The sequence below is a fragment of the Gorilla gorilla genome, chromosome 11 (genome assembly GCF_029281585.2).
Source record: "Gorilla gorilla gorilla isolate KB3781 chromosome 11, NHGRI_mGorGor1-v2.1_pri, whole genome shotgun sequence".
Lineage (NCBI taxonomy): Eukaryota > Metazoa > Chordata > Mammalia > Primates > Hominidae > Gorilla > Gorilla gorilla.
The window spans coordinates 135,735,510-135,763,186 of NC_073235.2; the positions used below are offsets into that span (position 1 = coordinate 135,735,510).

At 49.8% G+C, this 27,677-nt stretch overlaps 1 protein-coding gene across 1 annotated transcript; it reads left to right on the top strand.

Annotated features, from left to right (window-relative positions):
- The first annotated feature begins 2,525 nt into the window (after positions 1–2,525).
- On the top strand, positions 2,526–8,735 carry NEU2 (neuraminidase 2). Its single transcript, XM_004033375.3, has 2 exons — positions 2,526–2,726; positions 3,954–8,735. Exons 1-2 carry the CDS (start codon positions 2,526–2,528, stop codon positions 4,893–4,895), a joined length of 1,143 nt encoding a protein of 380 aa, XP_004033423.2. The 3' UTR covers positions 4,896–8,735.
- Positions 8,736–27,677: the final 18,942 nt, after the last annotated feature.

The window sequence follows — 27,677 nt, forward strand, 5'->3', positions numbered from 1 at the left end:
GCTCAAGCAATCCTTCCACCTCAGCCTCCTGAGTAGCTGGAACTACAGGCATATGTCACCATGACTGGCTAATGTTTGTATTTTTTGTAGAGATGGGGTTTTGCCATGTTGGCCAGGCTGGTCTGGAACTTCTGGACTCTAGCAGTCCACCTGCCTCTGCCTATCCAACTGCTGGGATTACAGGCGTGAGCCATTGTGCCTGGTCACATATCTCAATTGTAAGCATTGAGAGTGGTTCTCTTCTTGAGGGTGGGCCAGCCAGTGGCTTCGCTCCCTAGTTCTAGCCTGAAGCCTCTGTTCTCTCCCTTGCCCCATCTTCTCTCTAAGGCATGAGCCACCAGTTCTGGTCACGCTCACCTCATGGAGCCCATCAGCCCGTTTCCTAGGCCTTAGGCTGGACCCCTACTCAACCCCAAAGGCCTGGTGTGTGTCTTGCCTTGTGATTCCTCCCGAAGACATCTCTGTCTTGTTTTCCCTCTAGAATGTCTTTATAGATGTCCTCAGCTGGCCGGGCATGGTGGCTCATGCCTGTAATCCCAGCACTTTGGGAGGCTGAGGCGGGCAGATCACCTGAGGTCAGGAGTTCGAGACCTGCCTGACTAACATGGAGAAACCCCGTCTCTACTAAAAATACAAAAGTAGCTGGGCATGGTGGTGCATGCCTGTAATCGGGAGGTTGAGGCAGGAGAAGCACTTGAACCCGGGAGGCGGAGGTTGCAGTGAGCCGAGATCACGCCATTGCACTCCAGCCTGGGCAACAAGAGTGAAACTCCATCTAAAAAAAAAAAAAAAAAGATTTCCTCAGCTAACCTTCTTCTCTCCTTTCCTCCTACATTGTGTAGAGAAGGCCAGCCATTGTAATCCGTACAGAAATTTTGGCCCTGAGGACATTTTAAATACAAACATTTTAAACTGAATTATACCAACTCTGCTGAATTTCCATCAAGGACACTTTCCAGAGCCCACTCTATGGAGCTTAAATAAATCCTTGATCAATTTTCGAGAGAACACTGTGAAACTGCATAGTTCTCCATTTTCATTTTTACTTGTTATCATATTTGATTCTTTCCTGCTGACATTTTCTAACAACGTTTCAGCATAGGCCTCCCGATATCTATCAAGACCTGTTTCCTTGGATTATAATTTGCAGGTCTAGATTTTATCACCAAGCCATGAATCTCCCACCGAAGTTTAGGGAATAGCACATTTTTTCCTTGTGCAGCTTTTGCCCTTCTAAGTTTTATTTTCTCACATCGTCCTAATATTAACGTTCACTGTGGTTGAATGAAAGACTGATAGATTACATTTATTTCTCAAAGAAGCTAAGTTTTAAATAACGCATGCATGTGGTAGAAAAATGAGAGCAGTACAAAAGGGTGCACAAAGGCAAACCTTGCCCCTCTTGCTGGCCTCTTGCCCACTTGCCCTCTGCAAAGACTGTGTCTCAGACGGGGTGCCCAGGACGCTGGCTCTGACATGGAGACCCACGGCAGGCAAGAGCCTCTGGGGGAAAGGGAGGAGCAGCAGAGAAAGAGGCGGCTGTAATGCAGTCTCAGAGAAGGCCCAGCCGCCCGGAGGGAGCTCCGGAGCTGCCCTGTTCCTGGTCAGGAGGTCAGGAAGAGGGTCTTTAGGCTCTGAGTGAACCAATCATCAAGCAGCCCTTCTTGGGTATGACCTGGGGCAGATTCTTCATCTGGGAACAACTGGCCCATCCTCCCCAGGCCAGGGCCCTGCAGCCAACACTCCCCAGAGCTGGGGGATGCATCCTCCTAAAGGGACCTAGGCAGCTTAGCTCGAAAATCACTGTCACCCACTGTCCCCAAGTTACCTCTGTCCCCTCCCTACCCTTTTTAGCTGAAGACTTATTTTTAATTGTTATTTTCTTAGACCTCTGGAGCACCCCACGCCCCCAGCCTGGGTTAGCTGTCAGGAGCCCCTGTCTCTTCCTTTCCCACTGCAGCGCCGCCCCCTCGCTGCCTCAGGGGGAGCCCACGCAGCGGGGGCAGACGGGCCTCAGCCTCAGGCAGCCTGGGGAGCAGAGTAGAAGCCACGCTTTTTCTTTTCTTTTTCCTTTTCTTTGAAACAACTTTCTAGGGCTCTGGAGTTATAAAAAGCTCCCATGTGTCACTTTCTGGCATTTGGGCAGCTGCCGAATGCCACCCGGCCTGCACTGCTGTCCTCCCGAGGTTTGCCCCTGGATTGATGGGCTGGGTTTGGCAAAAGCAGCTGGAGGTTATCGAAAATCTGTTGTAAGGAGCATTGTTAACTTAGAATAAAAATCGAATCCAAAACACGCTTTTGCAATACCCCCTCCCGATATCCACCGAGGCAAAGGCAGAATTCAGAAGCAGGGACTTGAGATGTAGGAAAGGAGAATGAACCCCACGCGGGAAGAGGACAGGCCGCCCTGACTTTGGTCCACTCAGCCAGGGGGTGAGCACCACCTGTCTTGGTGAATGACTCTGGGCCCATCTCAGGTGTGGCTGCAGGTGACACATCTTCTCTTCCTGTCCACCCCCAGCCCCATGGCGTCCCTCCCTGTCCTGCAGAAGGAGAGCGTGTTCCAGTCGGGAGCCCATGCCTACAGAATCCCTGCCCTGCTCTACCTGCCTGGGCAGCAGACCCTGCTGGCCTTCGCGGAACAGCGGGCAAGCAAGAAGGATGAGCACGCGGAGCTGATTGTCCTGCGCAGAGGAGACTACGATGCACCCACCCACCAGGTTCAGGTGAGGCAGGAGGTGTCTGCACTGGCTCCCCAGGGCTCTGCCACACCCTTTGCTGCTGTGATCAGGGGCCAGTCCTGGATCTCAAGAAATACGGGGACAACTTTATCCCTCAATGGCTGTACTCCGGAGGAGAGATAGAGCAGAGAAAGTGCCCCTAGTGGGTTCACTGTGAATTAGTCCAGCTGGCCTCCATCTGTTTTCGTGAAAGATTGAATGAGTTGCCCAGCATCCTTGATGACCTCACGGAGGAATAGTTCAGTGTTGCATAATGGAGCGTTGTGTCCTTTGAGTAAAATTAACTGGGGGACTTGGGGTGGGGTGATGGCTTGTGTCCTAAAGTCCCATTTTATAGATTAAATAATTAATCCTGATGACAGCACCCAAGGCTGGCTAATCATATTTGAAGAGTTTAATATTATTATCATTCCTTTGTGGTCATTACTACACAGCTGTTCAAAGCACGGGATTTGAAGCAGATGGACCTGGGTTCAAGTCCTGGTTCCGCCACTGACCAGAGGTGTGGCCTAGGCAACTCCTCCTCCCTGTCGCAGTCTCTTGCTCACTGTAATAATGGAGCTACTAACACCTGTTCCCCGGGGATTGAGGCATTAGACGAGACCGTGGATGTTAGACTTTTGGTGCTGTGTCTGTGCTTAGAATTGCCCAATGGGGGTAGCTGTTAATAAATGGGGACAGACAGCACATGTGACATAGACTTGGGGATTCTGGAAGCTCAGTGTGACTCCTCCTTGGCTACATGAGTAGGATATGGAGTGTAGAAGGTGAGAGGTGACCGTCACATTCTGTCTTGTACTGGTCAGGTTATTGCACCTTCCGCCAGGGCTTTGCTATTCAAGGATGGTGAGCTGGACTGGGGTGGGAAGTGGAGGAACCAGGATGAAGTTGGGAATGGCTCATGCACGAGTCATCTTCATATCTTGTGGTCTGGCAGGTGGGTGTTCTGTAAATGCATATTGATGGCAATGGAAGGAACAGAATCACTCAGCCAAGTGTGGCTGCCTTGGAGGGGTGAGGTGGCACCCTGGGCCCCGCAGCTCTGGGGAAACATTGCAATGAGGATATGAGTGTTGGGTGAAGAGTTCTCCTGGATGACTTTTGACTCTAACCTGGGAGACACACCCGTGCCCACCCCTCCCACTCATGCAGCTCCTGGCACCATCCCCAGCTGTTTCAAGGCTGCCTTCTTCTTTCTCTCTCCCCACTCAGTGGCAAGCTCAGGAGGTGGTGGCCCAGGCCCGGCTGGATGGCCACCGGTCCATGAACCCATGCCCCTTGTATGACGCGCAGACGGGGACCCTCTTCCTCTTCTTCATTGCCATCCCTGGGCAAGTCACGGAGCAACAGCAGCTGCAGACCAGGGCCAATGTGACGCGGCTGTGCCAAGTCACCAGCACTGACCACGGGAGGACCTGGAGCTCCCCCAGAGACCTCACTGATGCGGCCATCGGCCCAGCCTACCAGGAGTGGTCCACCTTTGCAGTGGGCCCGGGGCATTGTTTGCAGCTTCACGACAGGGCCCGGAGCCTGGTGGTGCCCGCCTACGCCTACCGGAAACTTCACCCCATCCAAAGGCCGAGCCCCTCTGCCTTCTGCTTCCTCAGCCATGACCATGGGCGCACGTGGGCGCAAGGGCACTTTGTGGCCCAGGACACCCTGGAGTGCCAGGTGGCCGAAGTCGAGACTGGGGAGCAGAGGGTGGTGACCCTCAATGCAAGAAGCCACCTCCGAGCCAGGGTCCAGGCCCAGAGCACCAATGACGGGCTTGATTTCCAGGAGTCTCAGCTGGTGAAGAAGCTGGTGGAGCCGCCGCCCCAGGGCTGCCAGGGGAGCGTCATCAGCTTCCCCAGCCCCCGCTCGGGGCCTGGCTCCCCAGCCCAGTGGCTGCTCTACACTCACCCCACACACTCCTGGCAGAGGGCCGACCTGGGTGCCTACCTCAACCCGCGACCTCCAGCCCCTGAGGCCTGGTCAGAGCCGGTACTGCTGGCCAAGGGCAGCTGTGCCTACTCAGACCTCCAGAGCATGGGCACCGGCCCTGATGGGTCCCCCTTGTTTGGGTGTCTGTACGAAGCCAATGATTACGAGGAGATTGTCTTTCTCATGTTCACCCTGAAGCAAGCCTTCCCAGCTGAGTACCTGCCTCAGTGAGCCTGTGGTGCCCACCACAAGGGCCTGCCTTTCACCTGCACACCCAGCTGGGAGGCTCTGCGGCTGCCTCTCCTTCCCGTGGCCCCTGGACGTGGGGGCCACTCTGGGCTCCCTTCGGCGCCCGTGTGTGGAGAGAGGTGCACCTCTTGCTCTTTTCCTCCTGCGTGGTTCCAGTCTTCCCAAAAGGTTCTATTTTCAGCCCAGAAACCAAAAGTGCCTGGCTTCCCATAGCCCCTCCATAGGGAAGGCGTGGAGGGTCCTGCAGCGCAGCTGTCACCTTGTCTGCCTGTCCCCTACCCCCAGCTTTGTGTAGGTCTTGACAAATTTCTAGTTCAACTCCTTCCTTCTTGGGAACCATTCCTTATGTTCCTGGGGAAGAACTGAGATGGAAGACCATGGTGTAAATTAGCAGAGATGTGTGCGTATCTGTGTGTGTCTGCATGTGCATGTGTGTTCGTGTGTGTCTATATGTGTCTCTGTGTGCATGTGTGTTCGTGTGTGTCCATGCATACGTGTTTGTGTGTGTTCACGTGTGTCCGTGTGTCTGCATGTGCATGTGCGTTCATGTGTGTTCGTGTGTGTCATGTGTGCCTGTGTGTTTGCATGTGTGCTTATGTGTGTTCGTGTGAGCCTGCGTGTGCATGTGTGTTCGTGTGTGTCCATGTGTGCCTGTGTGTTCGCATGTGTGTTCATGTGTGTTCGTGCATGTCCACGTGTGTCTGCACGTGCATGTGCGTTCATGTGTGCTAGTGTGTGCATAAATATGCATGCAGGTTCAAGTGTGTCCATGTGTGCTTGTGTGCGCATGTGTGTTCATCTGTGTTTGAGTGCGTATATGCATGTGCATGTGTGTTCATGTGCGTCCATGTGTTTGTGTGTGCCCATGTGTCTGCATGCATGTGTGTTCATGTATGTCAGTGTGAGTCTGTGTGTGCATGTGTTTGTGTCTGTGTGTGCATGTGTTCGTGTGTCTGTGTGTGACTGTGTGTGCATGTGTGTTCATGTGTGTCCATGTGTGTCTGCATGTGCATGTATGTTTGTGTGTGTCTGTGTGTGCTTGTGTGTCCGTGTGTGTCTGCATGTGCGTGTTTTTATGTGTGTCTGTGTGTGCATGTGTGTTCATGTGTGTCCATGTGTGTCTGCATGTGCATATGTGTTTGTGTGTGTCCATGTGCGTCTGTGTGTGCCTGTGTGTTCGTGTGTCTATGTGTGTCTGTGTGCATGTTTGTTCATGTGTGTGTATTTGTGTATGTGTCCTTGCCAATGCTTTGGGGCAGACAGCATGGAGAATAGCTTTGCAGGGAGTAAGGCACGGTCTGGGAGAATTAAGCGAGCTTAAGTCATTGTATTAGTGTCTTAAGGCTGCTGGAACAAATTACCTTAATCTTGGTGGCTTAAAGCAACAGAAATTTGTTCTCTCACCGTTCTTTCTGGAGGCCAGAAGCCTGAAATCAACATGTCTGAGAGGCTCTGTGCCCTCTGGAGACCCTGGTGAGGGGGGCCTTCCCTGCTTCTTCCAGCTTCTGCCGGCTCCCAGCAACGCTCGCTGGTCCTTGGCTTGTGATCGCATCACTCCAGTCCCTGCCTCGATCCTCACGTGGCCACATCTCCTCCTCCTGTGTCTTCTCTTCTATGTTTATAAGGACACTTGTCACTGACTGGATTTAGGGCCCACTCACATAATTCGGGGTGATTTTTTTTTTGAGATAGAATCTTGCTCTGTTGCTCAGGCTAGAGTGCAGTGTCACCATCTCAACTCACTGCAACCTTTGCCTCTCGGGTTCAAGCGATTTTCCCGCTTCAGCCTCCCAAGTAGCTGGGATTACAGGCATGCACCATGATACCCAGCTAACTGTTGTGTTTTTAGTAGAGACAGGGTTTCACCATGTTGGCCAGGCTGGTGTCGAACTTCTGGCCTCAAGTGATCCACTGGCCTCGGCCTCCCAAAGTGCAGGGATTACAAGCATGAGCCACTGCACCCGGCCCAGGAGGATCTTATTTCCCAAGATCCTGAACTTAATTACATTTGCAAAGACACTTCTTCCAAATAAAGTCCCATTCACAGATTCTGGGATGTGGATATATCCTCTTGCACTTCACAAAGGAGAATATTCTAAAGGCTACTAAATTGCTCAACATCATTAGCCATCAGGGGAATGCAAAATAAAACTGTGAGAGACTTATCTACTAGAATGCCCACATTTAAAAGATTAACAACAGCAAATATCAGCAAGGATGTGGAGCCACTGGAACTCTAGTATATTTCTGGCAGAAAGTAACTGACACAACCACTTTGGCAAGCGATTTGGTGGAATCCACCAAAACAAAACATGTAAATACTCCATGACCCAGCAGTTCTACTCTGGAGCACATATCCAAGAGAAATGAATGTTCATAGCTGCCGAAGACACACAGAAGATTGTTTATAGCAGCTTCATTCACAAGAGTCCTAAACTGGAAACAACCCAAATGTCAATAGAAAGTAAAATAAATAAGTAAATTAGGGGCTGGGCGTGGTGGCTCACGCCTGTAATCCCAGCAATTTGGGAGGCTGAGGCCGGTGGATCACCTGAGGTCAGGAGTTCGAGACCAGCCTGGCCAACATGGTGAAACCCCACCTCTACTAAAAAATACAAAAAATTAGCCAGGCATGGTGGCAGGTGCCTGTAATCCCAGCCACTAGGGAGGCTGAGGCAGGAGAATTGCTTGAACCTGGGAGGTGGAGTTTGCAGTGAGCTGAGATTGCGCCATTGCACTCCAGCCTGGGCAACAAGAGTGAAATTCCGTCTCAAAAAAAAAAAAAAAAAAAAAAAAGGAAAAAAAAGAAGGGCATATTCATGAAGTGGAATATTATAATACACAACAGTGAAAGAGTGGGCTACTGCTCTCCACACTAGCATGGATGGTTTTCAGACATCATGACGAGTGAAGGATATCAGACTCGAATGAGTACACATCTTATTATTCTATTTATATGAAGTTCAAGGACAGACAAAACTAAACTATGGTCTATCAGTCAGGATAGTGGCTGCTCCTGGTGGAGGGGAGCTGTTGACTGGGACACAGCAAGAGGGAGGCTGCTGGGTGTTCTATTGCTTGATCTGGGACTGGTTATGTGGATGATTTCGTGTGTAAAAATTTGATGTGCTGTACACAAAAGATTTGTGTGCCGCCGGGCTCAGTGGCTTACACCTGTAATCCCAGCACTTTGGGAGGCCGAGGTAGGTGGATCACGAGGTAAGGAGTTTGAGACCAGCCTGACCAACATGGTGAAACCCTGTCTCTACTAAAAATACAAAAATTAGCCAGGCCTGGTAGCATGCGCCTGTAATCCCAGCTAGTCAGGAGGCTGAGGCAGGAAAATCACTTGAACCCAGCAGGCAGAGGTTGCAGTGAGCCGAGATTGTGCCATTGCACTCCAGCCTGGGCAACAGAGCGAGACTCTGTCTAAAAACAAAAACAAAGCAAAACAAAACAAAAGATTTGCGTGCCCTACTGCATATATGTTACACCTCAATAAAAAATAAAAATTGAACAAAAGAGCAGATTTGCTAGTTTAACTCCCAAAGCAATATTGTATGTTGGGTTTTAAAACTGAAATTGGGTTTCAACTGAATTTCGACATTGGGTTTAAAATTGATTTTTTTTTTTTTTTTTTGAGATGGAGTCTGACTCTGGCACGATCTCGTCTCACTGTAACCTCTGCCTCCTGGAGGCAGTTCAAGCAATTCTGCTACCTGAGTCTCCCAAGTAGCTAGGATTACAGTTGTGCACCACCTGACTAATTTTTGTATTTTTAGTGGAGACGGGGTTTCACCATGTTGGCCAGGCTGGTCTCGAACTCCTGACCTCAGGTGACCCACCCGCCTTGACCTCCCAAAGTGCTGGGATTATAGGCATGAGCCACTGCGCCTGGCCTTTTTTTTTTTTTTTTTTTTTGGAGACCAGGTCTTGCTCTGTTGCCTAGGTTGGAGTGCAGTGGCACAATCACAGCTCACTGAAGCCTCCCCCTACTGGGCTCAAACGATCTCGCCTCAGCCTCCCAAGTAGCTGGGACTACAAGCATGTACCACCATGCCTCACTAATTAAAAAAAAAAAAAATTGTAGAGATGGGGTCTTACTATGTTGCCCAGGCTAGCCTCAAACTCCCGAGCTCAAGTCATTCTCCTCCCTCAGCCTCCCAAAGTGCTGCAATTACAGGTATGAGCCACCATGCCCTGCTGAAACTGAATTTTTAAATAAATGCTTTATTTCAGAACAATTTTAGATTTACATAGAAGTTACAAAGATAGTACAGAACGTTCCTGTATACTCCACACCCAGTTTCCCCTGATGTTGACATCTTACATAACTGTGGTACATTTGTTAAAACGAAGAGATTAACATTGGTACATGGTTATTTACTAAACTCTAGACTTTATTCTGATTTCACCAGTTTTTCCACTAATGTCCTTTTCTTCCCCCTGTTCTAGGATCCAATCCAGGATACATTTAGTAAAACAGAATTTTTACTATAATAAATTTGTATCCTTAGAGACACACACATACACAGATTGATATACACAGTTCCAGAAGGTCCTCCCTTCCCGGGACCTTCCCTTAAAAACCACCTCTAAACAAATAAATAAGCAACCACAAAGAATGTGTGCTTCAGCCTCAGACTGCTGATGTGTAAATGACGGAAGAAGTAGTTCAGTCTCTGGAGCCCAGAAGGTGGCCTTCAAATCTGCTACACAGAGCTCCACGTCCAGGCTGTGGCACCTTGTCCGGGACTACTCTGGTCAACTTTGAGCCCAACGCCACTGCCTGGGACATCTGGGTGTTGGGGTGTAGGGGTGTGTGTGTACACACGTGCATGTACACTGGATGTCCATCATCCAGTCCAACTTTGGGGTTGGTGGACCAGCCTTGTTCAACGTTCCACCTGGCAACCCCACAACCGGGGTGCAGACACAGCAGGGATTAGTGGAGCCCGGGCCTCATCCACACACTCCCCTCAACACAGACCAGGAAGAACTGGAGCTCCAGGTGTGGGGAGCCCACATGGCCCTGGTTCTTGTAGATATCTGAGGCAGGGCTGCTACTGTTCACCTCACCTCTGAGCAGCTGCCCTGGTGCAGCCATCCCCTTTAGACTCCATCTTTCATCTCACCTTCTATGGCCCTATGGCCTTCCGGGCCGGGCGGGTCACAGGTGCCTCTCCAGGTTTGTTTCGTGGCTGGGCTGGGACAGTGGGAGGGACCTGGACTTCTGGTGCCTGACAGACCAGCCCTGGGAAGCCACTGGGGAAGGGATTCCAAGGCTGGGGAGGGGGCATGGCAGTTGGCATACCTGTCAATGGGGAAGAGAGCCAAGGCCCTGACAAGGCCTGTGTGGCTGGCTGAATAATGGCCCCCGCTGCCCACAAAGATGTCCACATCCTAATCCCTGGAAACTCTGAATGTTACTTTATATAGCAAAAGGAATTTTGCAGATATGATTCACTTACTCTTGAGATGGTGAGATTATTCTGGATTATCCAGGTGGGACATAAATGTAATCAAAGGGTCTTTGTAAGAAGGAAGCAGAGAGAGATTCAATACAGAAGAAGGCCTTGTGAGCACTGAAGTGAGATCCTCGGCTTTGGGCTTTGCAGATGGAGGGAGGGGCCCCTAGCCGGGGAATGCAGCTCTAGAGCCAGAGAAGGCAAGGAAGTTTCCCTTGGTGCCTCTGTGGGAATGCGGCCCTGCAGACACCTTGACTTTAGCCCAGTGAAACAAACTCAGGACTTCTACCCTTTAGGACTGTAGAGAACAAATGTATGTAGTTTTAAGTCACCACGTTTGTAGCCATTTTTTATAGTGGCAGCAGAAAACGAATACAGCCTGGCTCTTCTTGCTATTCTTGCATGCGCACCTGAGAAGTGTGTGCTGAGGAGGTGAGTGAAGAAGGCAGTGATACTGTGGTCAGCTCTGGGCCTGCCAATACATCCCAGGATTCCTGAGGGTCACAGTGGCCCAAAATACCACAGATCCTTCTGGACGGACTAGGGGGAATACATGAAGGAAAAGGAAGATGGAAAAGAGGCCATGTTTGTCATATCCTTCTTTAAGTCCTCTCTTTGGTCAATCCCAACATCTGATGGCTCAAGGTAAATGACAGAGGAACACTGGCATCCGTAAGCTGGGCCACCCCTGTTGTCACGGTCTTTCCTCCAACTGCAAAATCATCCATCCCACCCAGGGAATCCAGACCTTCCATGTCTGAGAGGATTGCATCTCTCCAAATCCCCAGGGGAAGAACAGACCTGCTCTCTAGAGAGGATGGAAAGGCTGTGTTCCCATGACGACCTTACAGTCCCGCCAGCTGCCCCACAGGGACATGGGCCATTTCCCAAGAATTACTACTGTGGGCAGGAGGGTAAATACCCAGGCCCTTCATAGTCTACTGAACACAAGGCTGAGCTCCTTGGTGTCTTAAGAATCCTCAGTGCCGGCTGGTTGCGGTGGCTCACGCCTGTAATCCCAGCACTTTGGGAAGCCGAGGTGGGTGGATCTCCTGAGGTCAAGAGTTCAAGACCAGCCTGGCTGACATGGTGAAACCCAGTCTCTACTAAAAACACAAAAAATTAGCCAGATGTTGTGGCAGGCACATGTAATCCCAGCTACCCGGGAGGCTGAGGCAGGAGAATCACTTGAACCTGGGAGTTGGAGGTTGCAGTGAGCCGAGATCACGCTCTCGTGATTACACTTCAGCCTGGGCAACAAGAGTGAAGCTCCGTCTCAAAATTAAAACAAAACAAAACAAAACAATCTTCAGTGCCATCTGGGTCCTTCCATTCATGGTCAAATAGTGGCCAGCCTTCCAATAACTGGCCCTATAGAAGCACCCGTGGAGCCCTGCCTGCACCCTATGGACGTCTCTAGAGTCTCAGAGCCCCCAGTCGGGGTGGGCTTCCTGAGGACCAGGGACATCCCCAAAGAGAGAGACACTGGGAGCCACATGCCTGCTATCCAGACACCAGAGGTCAGAGCACTATCAGTGCTGAGGAACTGAGCTCTTGTCACCATTAGGGACCCCCAGGACAAGCATCATCATTTCCACCACGTCTCCACTCATTTCCTCTTTTTGTTGGTTCCAGGCATCTGATGGCTCATGGGAAATGACTGGGAGGTGCTGGGAGCGACAGGCTGTGTTCTTGTCTGTTGCCACACCTATTGCTGAGACTTTGCAAAACGAATCCACTGAGGACCTGGGGAACTGACCAGGGCCAGTGACATAGTCAAGGCCACCTTTTCTGTATCACCTGCTAGGAGCACCAAGAGTTCAGTTTGCCTCCAGAGGATGGGAAATTCCCTGTTATACAATGCATGCAGACTGAGCATCAGCAACGGGCCGGATGTCATTCTAGGAGGTGGGATTCAATGGTGACAGGACAGAGCCACTGCCCTCAAGAAATTCACGTTATGGGATAGGGTGGACAATAAACAACTAAGTAGGAAATGCAACGTCTGTACTGATGAGCGATAAAGAGAATGTCCAGGGAGAGATGTGGTCAGGAGTGAGTGGGGCTGCTCGAGGACAGCCTCCCGGGGAGGTGACATTTAGCAGAGGCATGGGCAAAGAGAGATAACACAGCCTGATTGTTCCCCTCAAGGAGCCATAGTCAGGGACACCAGGACCTGACCAGGTCCAGCCAGCTGCCCGACCCAGGGACTTCAGCCTCCTGCTTTTCACTGAACTCGGAGCCTGCTCCGTGGGTTTCTGCCTTCAACTTCTGGGAAGTTGTGAGAGATGCAATTTTTTTTTATGTACATCATTTTGCTATGTTGCCCAGGCTATCCTTGAACACCTGGACTCAAGCAATCCTCCCACCTCAGCCTCCCAAGTAGTTGGGACAACAGGCTCATGCTATTGCACCTGTCAAAAAATGCAAATTCTTGAGTCCTATCAAATTCTACAGACCTACTGAATCTGAAACCCTGAGGCTGGGGGGCCAGCAATCTGTGTTTTAACAAGCCCCTAGATGATTCTGATGCCTGCCAAAGTTTGCAGACTTGGAGAAACCCTGGAGTAGAGCTAAACCTACCCACTACTTTGTTCAAGATGTAGGAAGCTCCTCCCAGTTCCCCAAGACCACCCTGACTACTCTGGTGGTCTCACTTATACCAGTAGCTGCTGATGGGATTTCGGCCTTGGAAACTGGGACCCCAGATGAGGGTGGTTGATGATCTCGGCTGGGAGTGAGGTTGGCAGAGCTCCTTCTTGCACAGGCTTTTCTCTCTGCCCACAGCTCCTGTTGATGGAGCAGAGAGGATGAGCGGCTAGGCATGCCCTTCTAACTTGGACTAAACGATTCAAAGAAAATATTCTTTGGGCCTGGAAAAACAGTCCATGCATCTCCGTGAACCTTCCCTTGGTGCCAGTGGGTTTGTAGCCAGTCATTTCCGTGGGTCTCTTCTTCACTGCCCTGTCTCCCTGTCCCCATGGACCAATTAGTTGTGGTCTATCCCAGGCCCCGGCTTGGCCAGCACTCTTTCTCTGTCACACATCCTTGCAATGAACTACACCATCAGTGGGCACTTAGAAGGTAAGTCTTGTTCCTCTTTGGTCATTCTGTAATGTAAAAAGACATTTTTTTTTTTTTAAGACGGAGTCTTGCTCCATCTAGCACAGTCTTGCACGTCTACCACAGGCTAGAGTCTAGCACGTCTAGCACAGGTTAGACGTCTTGCATGTCTAGCACAGGCTAGAGTGCAGTGGCACGATCTCGGCTCACTGCAACCTCCGTTCCCCAGGTTCAAGTAATTCTCTTGCCTCAGTGCAAACATTTCTAAGGGGCATAACCTAATAGAAAGGCTGCCAATGGATTTTGAAATGATTCCAAAGTCATGAAGCTACACGATGAACTCTGGCAGCCTTCTGGGCCTCCCATCTCAGGGCCACCCGCTCTGCCCTTGGCCAGCCCACTGCCTGGTTCATTCCTATAGCAAGCATGTGTGCCAGGTGCATGCAGACCAAAGGACATGAAGTCAGCCACTGGGCCAACTGTCTCCCGACAGTGAAAACTGCCTGAAATTTGTCAAGACAGTAAATTTAAAAGCTATAAGAGTCGTCTGTTGGCGAGGCTCACACAACCATGTCAAATTCTGCCTCCTACTTCAAAAATTTTAATCATGCCAAAGCCACACACATGCACACATATATAGACACACATGCACACACACGCACACATATGTAGACACACATGCACACATATGTAGACACACATGCGCACACATACACACATATGTAGACACACACCACAAATACAGCACACACATGCCGAGTTTCTGCTCCTGTCTTCTTCTCCCAGAGGGGCCAGCCCTTCTTGTCAAATCATTCCATGAAAGGCCCTGCCTCCTGAGCAGATCCTCCTGGCCTAGCCCTGGTACCTGTCACCTCCCAGAAATGGTCTGCAATTCCCACCAGGAGAGACGCTCCTCTGCATCAGATACCTGGGGTGGGAGGTGATGGTGGTGGGAACCTGAAGTCCATAAGGCCCCTGCTAAAAGCATGTGTGGCTTGGGAAAGGAAAGAGGGGCCTTGGAGCAGCTCCAGGGTGGTTGCCATGGAAGGCTCAGAGCCTGCTCTGTGGAGAGAGCAGGCACAGTGGTCTCTTAAACCCAGTGGTGCTGATGGGGAGAATCTGCCCTGCCCAGGAGAGACCCGCTGTCTGCACAGCTGAGATTAACTGGCTTCAACATGGCTGCACGAAGACTAACAACCTTGTCGATTCTTAGAGTTAAGGCCGCAGGTGGCAGTAGCAAGACATGAAACATTAGCCCTACAGAGATGGACGTGATCTTGAAGTCTGTTAAGTCTGACCTACTCAGTTGGCAGGAATGGAAAGGGGTCCCGTACAGTGATGTCCTCCAAACCACACAGCTGATTAGAGGCAGGCCTAGGAGGCAACTGCTTTTCTGATCTCAGAGGAACATTCCCGCAACTGTTCTGGGCACCTCCTTCGTCTCTGTCTGAACATCCAAGAAGTACAAAGGGTTTCCAGGTTCTGGGACGTGGAATCCTGCTCAGCCTGTCTCTGGAGCCTGTGACCTGAACCACTGGGCACTGTGCCGCCTTCCCTGCCCTTCCCTCATCTCCTCATCAGATTCGAGGGAGAGAAGGGAGCTCAGGCTGCCAGCTCTGGCCTGTGGACTTGCCAGCCTGAGGTGTCTGAACTGAAAGGATGTCAAGAGCTGAGATACAGGCTTCATCCTCCCTTGTTGACAGCCTAGGAGGGAGCGATTTGCACCAAGCCGGGAATTGCTGAAGAGCTCAGTCTCAAAGGCCCCCGTGTCTGCATCGTGAGGATTCAGTGCTGGGGCCACACTGCCATCCACATCTCATGCCCAGCGAGTGAAGAAGAAAGGAAGGAATCCAGTATTTAAATGTGCTGCTCGGAGAAGAGGTGAGAAAGCTGACTGTACTTTTGGCAAGGTATTGCTTTTTCAAGTTCCATTTTTGTACTGTTTTTAGAAGAGGGCTTCAAAGTAATAGATGCCAAACATTTGGAAGTACAAAGAACTGGGCGGGGGGGGGGGGGGGGGGGGGTGGGAATCACCCATAATTTTACTAACCAGAGGCACATTTTCTTCTGGTCTTATCTGTGAATTTTCCTTTTTCTTCAAAACTGAGATCATGCTGCACATTTTTTTTACTCCATTTTGCAGGTGAACATGCTGCAAAATTGATCTAGGATCATGCTTTTGATCCCCCAACTTGACATTATATCACAAGCATTTCCTCCAGGTTATTCTCTAGCAAAAGATAATACGTCAAAGAGACATGCTGTGAATTACTTATGCATTCCTTTAGTATTAGAAACAGAAGTTACTTCCATAGTCTTTGTTATAAATAACACTGAGATGAACATCTCTGTGGGTAAATCTTGGCCCTTATCTGTGATTATTTCTGTGAATTGAATCCTCTAAAAGGAATGATCGCGTCAAAGATGAATATTTGATATCTCTTGAAATGGGCGCTTGCCAGTGTAAAGAAAAACGCTCAATTATGATTTGAAATGCCCTGAAATGGCTTTCCTCTTTTATACTTTTAAACAACTGAGCTCCCAGAAAAATTGACTAAATAATGCATTTGTTCTTTAATTCACAAGTTATGGTCCCTGCTTTCTCCCCAATGTTGTTTATAATCTAGATATAAGACCAGAGGTGGACACACACACAAAAAAAGTTCTAGAATCACAGAGGTCAGAGGGCCCTGGGTGTTACCTGGCCTAGCTTCGTTCATTTGACAAGCATTGAAACAGAGGACTGGGGAGGCTGGGTGGCTTGCTCAAAGTCCCACAGTCCTGGTCAGGATGGTACCCGCCTCAGCAGGGCCTTCCCCACTAACTCCCTGGACCAGAAGCTCAAGGGTCCCAGTGAAAGATCCCGATGACTGTCACTTCCTTTCCTTTTCCTTCACACCCAAAAGGCACTGGTTGAACAGTCAGGCCGTCCAAGGAGGAGGACAGACAGGCTGTCCAAGGAGGCTCTAGGTCAGGAGATGTCCAGATAGTGGTTGTTGTCTGAGCCATGTTTCTTCCACATGTGGAGCATTTTCTTTCTTTCTAGATCTTTAAGTGACATTCCAAGTGCAGTCTTATAATATCAGAGCCATTTTGTTTTCAATGACTAACTAACTTCTAATGCACTAACTACTTATGCTTTTTTTCTTCATTATTCCAATCAGAACACATGTATTGAGTATCCATTATGTGTTATGTACTGTGCTAAGGAAATAAGACAAAAGTGAACGTTGGGTGGGCATAGCGGTTCATGCCTGTAATTGCAACACTTTCGGAGGCTAAGGCAGGAGGATTGCTTGAACCCAAGAGTTTGAGGCCCGCCTAAGCAACATAGTGAGGCACCATCTCTACAAAAAATTAAAAAATTAATCAGGCATGGTGGCATCTGCCTGTAGTCCTAGCTACTACGGAGGCTGAACTGGGAAGATCACTTGATCCCCAGAGCAAGCCTGCATTGAGCTGTGATCATACCACTGCACTCTAGCTTGGGTGAAAGAGTGAGACCTTGTCTCAAAAAAAAGAAAAAAAAAAGAATGTTTACTGAGAGCTACCTATGTGCCAGGCATTGGTCTAAGCCATTTACAAGTGTTGAATCCTTATTATTGAATCCTTACAACAACCTGTTAAGTCAGGTTACTATTATCACCCTCATTTCACAAAGAAAGAGGCTGAGGCAGAGAAAGATTAAGCCACTTGCCCATGATCTTACAAGCTGGGAAGTGACCAGGCCAGGAGATCAGGCTCTAGAGTCTGCCCTTTTCTCCGTCTGGCCACAGAGAACTGAGGCGAGCTCTGGCTGGGGAGGAGTTAAACCCTGGACAAGAATCTCAGTGGAGGGCAAGAAGACCCAACATAGAGTATAAGCTCCAGGAGGGCAGGGGGTTTTGTTCCCTCCTGCATCTCTGGGGTCTAGGACAGGGTCTGGATTCATGGTAGATTCTTAGTCAATATCTGTTGAATCAATGAATGAGTAGACATATGTAAGGTGCCAATTCAGTCATACTGGAGCCCAGAGTGAGTGTGGGAGAGGGAGGAGGAGACCAGGAAAGGCAAATGAGATGTGGGGCTGGAAGAGCTTGGTGTGACCTGCCACGGAGCTTGCGTTTCATCCTAGGGCGGGGGACACCACAGGTGATGTAACCTAAAGAAGTGGCAGGCTCAGATTTGCATTTTAGAAAGAGATACCTGGTAGGCATGCAGGGACAGAGTCAGAGATGCGAGTGGGGTGCCCTGGAGGAGGAGGTGGGAGGAGGATGGGCTAGCAAAGGCCCTCTCGAAATAGTCCAGGCAACAAAGAAGGCTGGGACTGTGGGGCTGCTGCCAAGGGAATGGATTCCAAGGAGCTCCAGAACTCAATGATCCATCAGATGTGGGTGGTGAGAGAGGGGGCGGGGATGAAGATGTTGGTGGTTTCTGGCTTGGGAGAAGCCAGTTTGGTGACAGCAATCTAGATAGGCGATGTGTGTGGAAGAACAGGTTTTCGGTGTAAAGATAGAAAATTCAGATGACAGAGCTTTCAAGTGTCTGTAGGGTGTCCTCACAGGCAGCAGGAAGTGTGGATCTGAAGGAGGTCAGGACCGGAAATACAGATTTGGAAGCCACAAGTGAGGAAAATGCTCTGGGGGAGTATGGAGGAGACAAAAGGGATGACCAAGGACAAAAGCCTGGGAAGAAGGGGGCTGAGGGAGGAAGGTGTAGAACTTGGGGGAGCAACAGGAAGGATTTTGAGAGGGAGGGAGAGGCCTGCAGGGTCGCTCACTGTGGAGGGGTCATGATGATGACGGGGTGCTGGGAGAAAGGAGCTGCTGCCAAAGGTTTTGGTGGGAGGGTTGGGGGGTGGGGACAAGGCGGCTGTAGGAGGCTGAGTGAGGACAATTTATTCCAAAATCACCCAGGTGATACCCAGACAAGAAGAAAGGGCAGGGAGCTGTGGCTCTCAGTCTTGGCCACCCAAGGCACTCTTCTGGGGAGGTCCTGGCCCCACCTTAGAGATTTTTATTTAATTGGTCTGGGGTGGGGCCTTTCAGACTTTCAGCCAAGACTGAGAACCTTTGTCAGGGAGGATTTTTTAAGTTTTTATTTTACAGCATGGAAAAATCTTAAGCTCGCTTATGGGATGAGGGGAAGGAGTGGGTGGGGAGGAGAGGGAGAAAATCCAGAGGTGTGGGGGTGGCTGTGGGAGCCAGTCCCAGCCACAGGAGGGGAGAATCTGGAGGAGCCCCCGGGGACACTGGGATGGAGGCGGGTGTGGACGCATTGGAAAGCAGCCTGGGAGACCCATCTAGCATCTGTGGGCAGAATAGCGAGGGGCTTTAATGTTTGGTGGCTTCTGGAAGTGAGCTAGCCTGAGGAGCGTGGGGAGGTGAGGTAGGGAAGCGGGGTCCACTGGAAAAATGCAGGCTTTGGTGCCGCAGCCAACGGAGAAGGCAGGGGAGAGGCTGGAAGGCTCTGGTCTCCATGCTAGCGGGAAGCCGGGTTTTGTCCTGGGCTGCGCTGCCTGGCAGAGGCATTTCTCTGGCCACATCAGCAGCCCCTTTGGCTGGGTGTGGCGGGAGAAGAAGGAACTGTGAGGGAGTTGAGGGGCATGGGGAGGACAAAGGTTGTGGAGATGTGTGTGATGGAGAGGAGGGAACAGGAGGTGGTCAGGGCAGGGCTTGGGGCTGGCCAGAGATGAAAGGGGAAGCAATCACAGCCCGAGGGCTGGAGTGTAATTGGGAGGCTAAGGTTTGAGTTGCTGGCGCTCCCTGGGCTGCAGCTACAATGGGTAGAGTTGGCAGGAGGTGCTGGATCCAGGTATGGAGTAAGGACTCCTGCCAAGTTCTCAGGGGTGGGATGGAAATAAGAAAAAGTCAAGAAATGGTCAGATTCCAGTCTTGTAAGTACTGTCAAGGATTTCACACTTTGTCCTACAGGCAGTAAGCAGCTGTTGGAATCACTCAGCAGGGGAGTCACGGGATGAACGGGAGGCTTTAGGGTGAACCTGCACAGTTCTTTGCAGTCTGGATTGCAAACTGAAGATCTGGAACTGAAGATTTGGGAGATTAACTAGGTCACAATTGCAATGAGACCAATCACCTCTGGGTGGGGTGGGATGTGCAGTTTGACAGGTTTAACCACCACCCCGGCCCTGGTTCCGTCTCCCACACCTCCAGCAAGTGTGCTTCAAGCCATCTTTTTGTTCTGTTTTGTTTTGTTTTGTTTTGTTGAGATGGAATCTCGCCGTGTCACACAAGCTAGAGTGCAGTGGCATGAGCTTAGCTTACTGCAACTTCTGCGTCTTGGGTTCAAGCAATCCTTCTGCCTCAGCCTCCTGAGTAGCTGGGATTGCAGGCAACTGCTACAATGCCCGACTAATTTTTGTATTTTTAGTAGAGACGGGGTTTCTCCATGTTGGCCAAACTGGTCTGAAACTCCTGACCTCAAGTGATCGCCCGCCTCAGCCTCCCAAAGTGTTGGGATTACAGGCATGAGCCACTGCACCCAGCTTCATCAAGCCATCTTTGAGTTCACAGTAAAAGCCCAGAAGGTAGGATGAGACCCATGCTTCTGTTCCAGAGGGTATTTCCTCTAAATGTCCATGCCACACGCATCTCCAAGGACCCTGAAAATGGTCATCTGACACTCCTGTGTGCTGGGGACCAGCCCCTTGGGCTCAGACCCAGTAATTTCTTTATCTGTGCTAATTCCAATAATGGTCTGTGTAAAAGTAACAGTGGGAGCCCAGGAGGCTTCCAGACAGGAGAAGATGCAGGGGAGAGTATAGGTGAGCAGGCCGGAGGCTCTAGGCCCTATGCATTGCAGAGCCCAGCGCAGAAGTTCCAGCTCATTTAACTTAAGGTGTGTAGTGTATACAGAGGTTTTGGGATCAAGCAGATGTAAGCTAGATTCTCAGGTCTGCCACTAACTTGCAGGCAAATTATTTAACCTCTCTGGTCTCAATTTCCCTGCCAGTAAAATAGAGATAATAATAGGATTTCCCTTTGTGGGTTGTCCATGAGGATTGAGCGAGGCAACTCGTGTAGAGAGCATAGCAGTGCTTCCACATGGTTAGCTGGTAGATAGATATTGGCCATTTTTATTAATTCAACACATGTTTATTGGGTACTGCTGTGGACTGGTACTGGGTACTTTAGGGGAGTTATGTCCCACCCCCTGAAATTCATATACTGAAACCCTGACCCCCAGTGTAACTGTATTTGGAGATTGGGCTTTTAGGAGGTAATTAAAGTTAAATGAGGTCATAAGGATGGAGTCCTAACCTGACAGGGTTGGTGGCCATAGAAAAAGAGGAGGAGAGGAGGGAAGGCCACAGGAGGACAAGGTGAGAAGGCGGCCACCTGCAAGTCAGGGTGAGAGCCCTCCTCAGAGCATGACCATGCTGGCACTTTGATCTTGGGCTTCCAGCCTCCAGACTTATGAAAGATAAATGTCTGTTGCTGAAGCCATCCAGTCTATGGTACTTAGTTATGGCAGCCTGAGCTGACAAAGACAGGTGCGTACTGCCTGGCAGCATGAGCCGGATGCTGCTGCAGCGTGCAATGAGCAAGACAGATCTGCATTCTCCCAGAGGTGAGAATCTAATGAGAGGAGAAGAGAGGTGCACACAAAATAGTGCAAGTCGTGATAGGAAAAGGCTCTAAGAGAAGAGCAGGCAGGTTGTGCAGGCTAGGGCGGGGGCGGGGCAGGGTCGGGGGGGATAAAGGAGTGCTGATATGCCACGGAGTGGCGGAGCGTCAGAGAAAGACGCCTGCTTCGGGTAGCCTGCAAGGCTGGAGTGGTCCAGGGAAGAGGTGATGCTTCCGGGTAGGGGTGGTGGCAGGGATAGTTGCTGGAAGGGCAAGAGTGGGGAGCCATTTCAGAGATGTTTCCCTATAGTTTTAGGAGCTGGCGAGGGTGCAGTCAAGAAAACCTGGGGCTTCCTGAGACCCAGTCCGGCCAAGTAGGAGGAGGGGGCGGGAGGAAGACCATGCTGGGAAGCAGATTCTGATGGAAATGAAGCTGGGACCAACCAGGTGGGGTGTTTTTGTTTGTTTGTTTGTTTGTTTTGGCACATTGGTTCAGAGAACTACTGGCTGAAGAAGCAGAGAGGAAGAGGAACAGAACGTGGAGCTGGGAAGAAGCTGCCGCGTAATTGCCACGGAAAGAGGGGCTGTTGGCAGGAACTGCATTTAGGAAGCATGGTAGTGGGCCTGCCAAGGGAGGCGGTCATGATTCATGCCTGGGAAGTGCTCGAGGCCAGAACGGAGATTGGAGGAGGCTCTGGGGCCTGGGGCGTGGTGGCCGTGGTAGACCGGCGGATGCTGGCGATGGCTGGGCTCAGGGTCTGGCTCAGGGGAGTGTTGCTGAGAGTTGCTGTTCCTAGAATTTGTAAAATCTGACTCTGGGGGCGGAGAGCCAGGAAAGGGGTGGTTGCTGTGGCAACAAGGACACTCCATAGGGGTGGGGTGGGGCAATCGCAGTGGTGGGGGTGGGGATCGCAGGCCTGCCTTGCTTCACATCCAGGTGTAGGCTTAACTGCAACAAAGCTACCAAGAGGCCATGGGCTTGGCCCCTTCGTGTTCAGTGCAAGAAACAGATCTAGACAGCTTTCGAGAAAGGGAATGTATTTATACATTTTCCTAAAAGTTCAAACGCAAGGAGAGAGCTCATTCTTAAATCAATATTGTAATGAACGTCAAGAATTCCTTTGAAATAAAAGTCCCCAGGGCTTGTTTTTTAAAAACCTGTTTCATAAGTAGGATTTTCATCCATGTCACTTTCTCAAAGTAGGACACTCCAGAATTGCCCTCTGAGTTTTAGAAAATATGAAACCCCAGTTATCACCAACAGTAGGTATGTAAATTGGTGCAACCACTTTGGAAGACAATACGGCATAACTAATCAAAACTAAAAATGCACACAACCGTTGAACGCTCATTCCTCTTCTAGGGATTTTTCTTGCAGATAGACTAACTAAAAACTGGAATCTTTGGGAGGCTGAGGTGGGCGGATCCCTTGAGGTCAGGAGTTTGAGACCAGCCTGGCCAACATGATGAAACCCCATCTCTACTGAAAATACAAAAAATAGCTGGGCATGGTGGCACATGCCTGTAGTCCCAGCTACTCAGGAGGCTGAGGTACAAGAATCGCTTGAGCCTGGGAGGCGGAGGTTACAGTGAGCCAAGATCTCACCACTGCACTCCAGCCTGGGCAGCTGAGCCAGACCCCATCTCAAAAACAAAACCAAAACCAAAAAAACCCTGGAATCTATGTGTCCAGGGAGAGGAAACTGGTAAAATGTATCATGTTATGATATAGAATAGTAGGTATCTTTAAAAGAATGTGGTAGATATAAACTAGCTCCACGAAATGTCCAGAAATCTGAAGTGAAAAATGAAAGACACATAATAGAGTATTTAAAAAAGGGGGCCCTGCAAAAATCGGGTTGTATATGCATAGAAAACACTGAAAGACTGCACAAGACACTGGCCCTGGAGAAATGGATCTGGGGTCTGGGCTGGCAGGAAAACTTACTTTTTATTGTAAACCCTTTTGAGCATGTTAAATAACATGTTACTATGTTCACATGTTACTTTTCAATGTAAAAAAAAAAAAAAAAAAGGTTAAGGAGAGAAAAGTTGGTCTCTTTCTTAGGAATCCTGAGAGGAATGATGGGGGAAGAGTCTCCCAGGATACAACCAGCCATCCACACAAAACAAAATGCTTCCAGCAGGATTTTACACACACTACCTTGAGCTGGAGTTCTCTTTTTATTTAATTTTTTTATGTGGGCAGTAAAGGAAAGCTGGAAAAGTAGATGGAAGAAAAAAAATTGCTCGTGGATATGCCGCCTAACTCAACCATGTTCACCTCCAGTGTCTTTCCAGGATAGAGCTTTTTCCATAGTTGGAATCATAATATATTCCCATTTGGTTTCTTGATTTGTTTGTTTGTTTTGAGATGGAGTCTCACTCTGTCGCACAGGCTGGAGCGATCTCAGCTCGCTGCAGCCTCCGCCACCTGGATTCAAGCGATTCTCCTTCCTCAGCCTCCCAAGTAGCTGGGACTTTGGGTGCCTGTCACCATACCTGGCTAATTTTTGGATTTTTAGTAGTTTTTTGCTATGTCGGCCAGGCTCTTCTTGAACTCCTGACTTCAGGAGATCTGTTCACCTCGGCCTCCCAAAGTGCTGGGATTACAGGTGTGAGACACTGCGCCCGGCCTTGATTTGTTTTTTCACTAAACGTTGTATTACGAATATTTCCCTCTGTCCTTAAGAATCTTGACAAGAGACATATGTTGGCTTTTTGGACATGGTTTCCTCTTACCCAGCTCTTCCCAAAGTCAATCCTAATTCTCCTTGTTTTCTTTCAAGCTCATTTGATTTTCCGGCATCTTCAGTGAAACAGGAGATGCTCGCTGCCAGGCCTTCGGTATTCACAGATGATATCCTTGAGCACAATGATGGACTCCATGGGCCCTTGGACTCCTTGGGGATCGCCCCTGTGCCTGTCAGCGATGTTCCCGGCTCTGGTCCCAGGGGGAGGCCAGAGTGCAGCGCCACCTGGTGGCCGGGAGTCACAAGGCGCAGACCCGGACCCGTTCAGGTTCTTTGTAGTCGCAGGTACAGAGTTCTCTTCTAGAATTGGGTTAAACCAGTGGCGAAGGTCACTGATGCCAGCTGCCCGCTGGAGCCCCCAGGAGCCCACTGAAGCTCTGCCCTTCAGGAGCTGGTCAGGGGGCCGCCTGGGAGACCCGCCTCATCGTGAGGACCTACCTGGTGCCAGACACATTACATAATTTCACAGACATTCTTCAACAGGGTGTCACTATCCCTTTACAGAGATGCAAACCAATCCAGAGATGCTACATAGTCATGGTAAAGCTGAGATTTGGATCCCAGCCTTGTTCCTGTGTGTCTAATTCAGAGTCTGCTTTGCAGCACTAAAATGGAGCTTATCAGAGGAGCAGAACAGGGAAGGGGTGGAGGGTGCCATGATTTGAGATGTCGCCTTCCCATTGTTGGGGATGCACCAAGCCCCAGGAAGCCGTGGGGCCACATAGATGGATGGTCTCTGGCAAAATCTGTCAGGAATTCAGAGGACTGCGGCCACTAGCTCTGCAAATCTGAATGAAATTTGTGCCTGCAGGGGCCTGGGTGGATCTGGAAACGTCAAGATGCCGGTAGCAGAAATGGAACTGGAAATGGAAAGGCAGGCTGGTGGAGCCTGGTATCTTGACAGAGCTCCAAAAACAACTGTGGAGAGAGAGGGATGGACAGAGAGAGAGAGAGAGAAGAGAGAGAGAGAGAGAGAGAGAGAGAGAGAGAGAAGGCTGGGTGGGGAGAGAGAGAGCTGGGAGGGAAGAAATTCTTTTCTGGCAGACAATAAGGGATCACGATCTGCTAGTTTGGGAGTGCTCCAGCTCTGCCAGACGTCTCCAGTGGGACGGTCTCCCTTCATCCTAGTCAGGGGCTGGGACTTGACTTCCTCTTCCACCATCTCAGTAAGCGACCTTGCCCTTTGATTTGAGAGGGGCCGATGTGGGCAGGGTAGATTCTCAGGACACAGGAGAGCATCCATCCTTCTTAACAAACTGTGAATAAGGTGCTGGCTCCTGCTTTTGACTGGTTTTTCTGGCTGGTCTTCCTCAGTGGCAGGAAGCAGGAGCCTGGGGGCTGACCCACCTGCCCTGGGCTCCTTGGGAGTGGAACAGTGGTGCTTGATCCCAGGAGGCTTCCTGTGAGTGACTGCTCCCTTCTCCAGCAAAGGATGTATTATTATCAGGTCTGAAGATGAGGGAAGTTCACTATTGATTACGCCAGCCAGTGAGCAACTTTCTAACTTCACGGTCAAGTATTTGCCCTTCTATTAATCAGGGTTCTTCAGAGAAGCAGATAGATAAGTAGATAAATAGATAGGGAGATAGATGGCTAGATAGATAGGGAGATAGATGGCTAGATAGATAGATAGATGGCTAAATAGATAGATGGATGGCTACATGGATGGATAGATGGCTAGCTAGATAGATGGATAGCTACATGGATGGATGGATGGATGGATAGATAGATAGATAGATAGATAGATAGATAGATAGATAGATAGATAGCTAAATAGATAGATGGCTAGATAGATAGACAGACAGATGGCTAGGTACATAGACAGATGGCTAGACAGATATATGGATAAATAGATGACTAGATAGATAGATGACTAAATAGATAGGCAGATCGATAGATTTATAGATCAATAGATAGATAGATAATAGTTAGACAGATGGCTAGACAGATGGATGGCTAGATAGATAGATAGATGGCTAGATAGATAGTGACTAGATAGATGGATAGGTAGATGGCTAGATAGATAGATGGATGGATGGTTAGCTAGATAGCTAGATAAATGGCTGGATAGATAGATGGATGGCTAGATACATAGATGACTAGATAGTGGCTAGATGGATAGATAGATGGATGGCTAGATAGATGGCTAGATAGATAAATAGATGGATAGATAGATAGATAGCTAGATAGGTGGATAGATAGGTGGATGGCTAGAGAGATACACAGATGGATGGATAGATAGATAGATAGATAGATAGATAGATAGATAGATAGATAGATAGATAGATATGGAATTGGCTCATAGGATGGTCAAGGCTGGCAAGTGCAAAGTCTGTAAAGTGGGCTGGCAGGCTGGAGACCCAGGGAAGCGTTGATGCTGCGGCTCGAGTCCATAGGCAATCTACTGGCAAATTTACTCTTTGGAGGAAGTCAGTCTTTTTCTATTAAGACCTTCAGCTTATTGGATGAGGCCTACACACAGGAATTGCTTTACTCAAAGTCTACTGATTTAAATGTTCATGTCATCTAAAAAATACTTTCAGAGAGACATCCAGAATAATGTTGACCAAATATCTGGGTCCTGAGGCCCAGCCAAGTTGACATAAAATTAACCATCACTGCTCCCTTTGCTTTTAGCACTCAGTGAGTGAACACTTTCAGCCCCTGCACCCCAAGCCATGAGTGATATCTATCTATCCACCCAGGCTGGGGGGAGTGGGAGCCCTGGGGCATAGTAAAGGGTTTTGATGAACACAGGAGGGGAAGGGAAGTACAGTGACAAATGCTTAGATATATTGTATATCTGTTAACATTGTATAGTAAATATATATTATATATATGTAATGTGTGTGTATATATATACACACTATATATATAATGTAATGTGTGTGCGTATGTGTGTATATATATATATATATACACACACACACACACATATATATATATACAGTATATATTGACCTCTACCTCCCCTCTCCTGGCTCAGTCCCTTCTGAGACCCTGAAATTCTTTCTGTTTCTTGTCCACGGTGGAAGGACCCCTGGACAAGAAGCTTGGTGTCTCCATTGTCCCTCTCTCCCAGCCTGCCCTGACCCTGTCCTGAGACTCAAACCTTCCTGTGACCCGCCCTCACTCAAGGTTGCCAAAGCAGAATCGCTCCAATGCCTTGGCCCTGCCATGTCAGCCCTCCTCTTCAACACTGAGGCCTGTCTGTTCTTCCCGGAGCTTCTAGAGTTGGCTGAGTGCCCATGACCAGGTGCCTGCCAGACCACCCTGATGCTTCTCACTGCCCAGCTTTCCCAGAAATTGTTCAAGTCCCCTGATGGGGCCTGGGGCTTGCCAGGGCTGGCAGTGCCTTTGGGCAGGTGCCCCAGTCTGGACCCAGGATCACATGAGTGAGTCTGACCCCACTTCTTCCCCTCAGCTGCTTTCCAAGCCTCTGCCCCATGGGTGAGGTTGACCAGATGCTCCAAGGAATGCGTAGACTCACACTATGCAATCGCTCTGGGGCCCTATGGCTGGATGTGACTCCTGGGCACAGCCTGGGGAGCAGGTTCCTCCTTTGAGTGGCCCTGAGCATTGAGGACAGCAAGGATAGTGGCAGGTGGTCTAGGCCCTCATCACCCCTGCCAGCAGCAGCTGGCAGTCCCTTATCCCTTCTGGAGGCTCCTGCCCACTATCAGGCAGCCGCCTCCTCCAACGTCTTTCGAGGACATTGCTCTGCAGCACCGATACACCCACGGGCTCTTCCCATCAGCATCATCTCCCACCTCCCATCCATGTGGTGATGCTGAGCTCTCCACATTGATCCTGCCAAGCCAGATGCAGGCAGACATCCCTGGAGAGTGAGACTGCTCTTGTATGTGGAGGGCCGGGGTGCAGTCATCATCAAATGGGATCTCAAGGTAGGAATGC

Excerpts from the sequence above, each read along its gene's own strand:
- NEU2 (XM_004033375.3), top strand. The coding sequence starts at position 2,526 with ATGGCGTCCCTCCCTGTCCTGCAGAAGGAGAGCGTGTTCCAGTCGGGA. Across the intron at positions 2,727-3,953 it reads CACCCACCCACCAGGTTCAG|TGGCAAGCTCAGGAGGTGGT; the intron begins GTGAGGCAGGAG and ends CTCCCCACTCAG.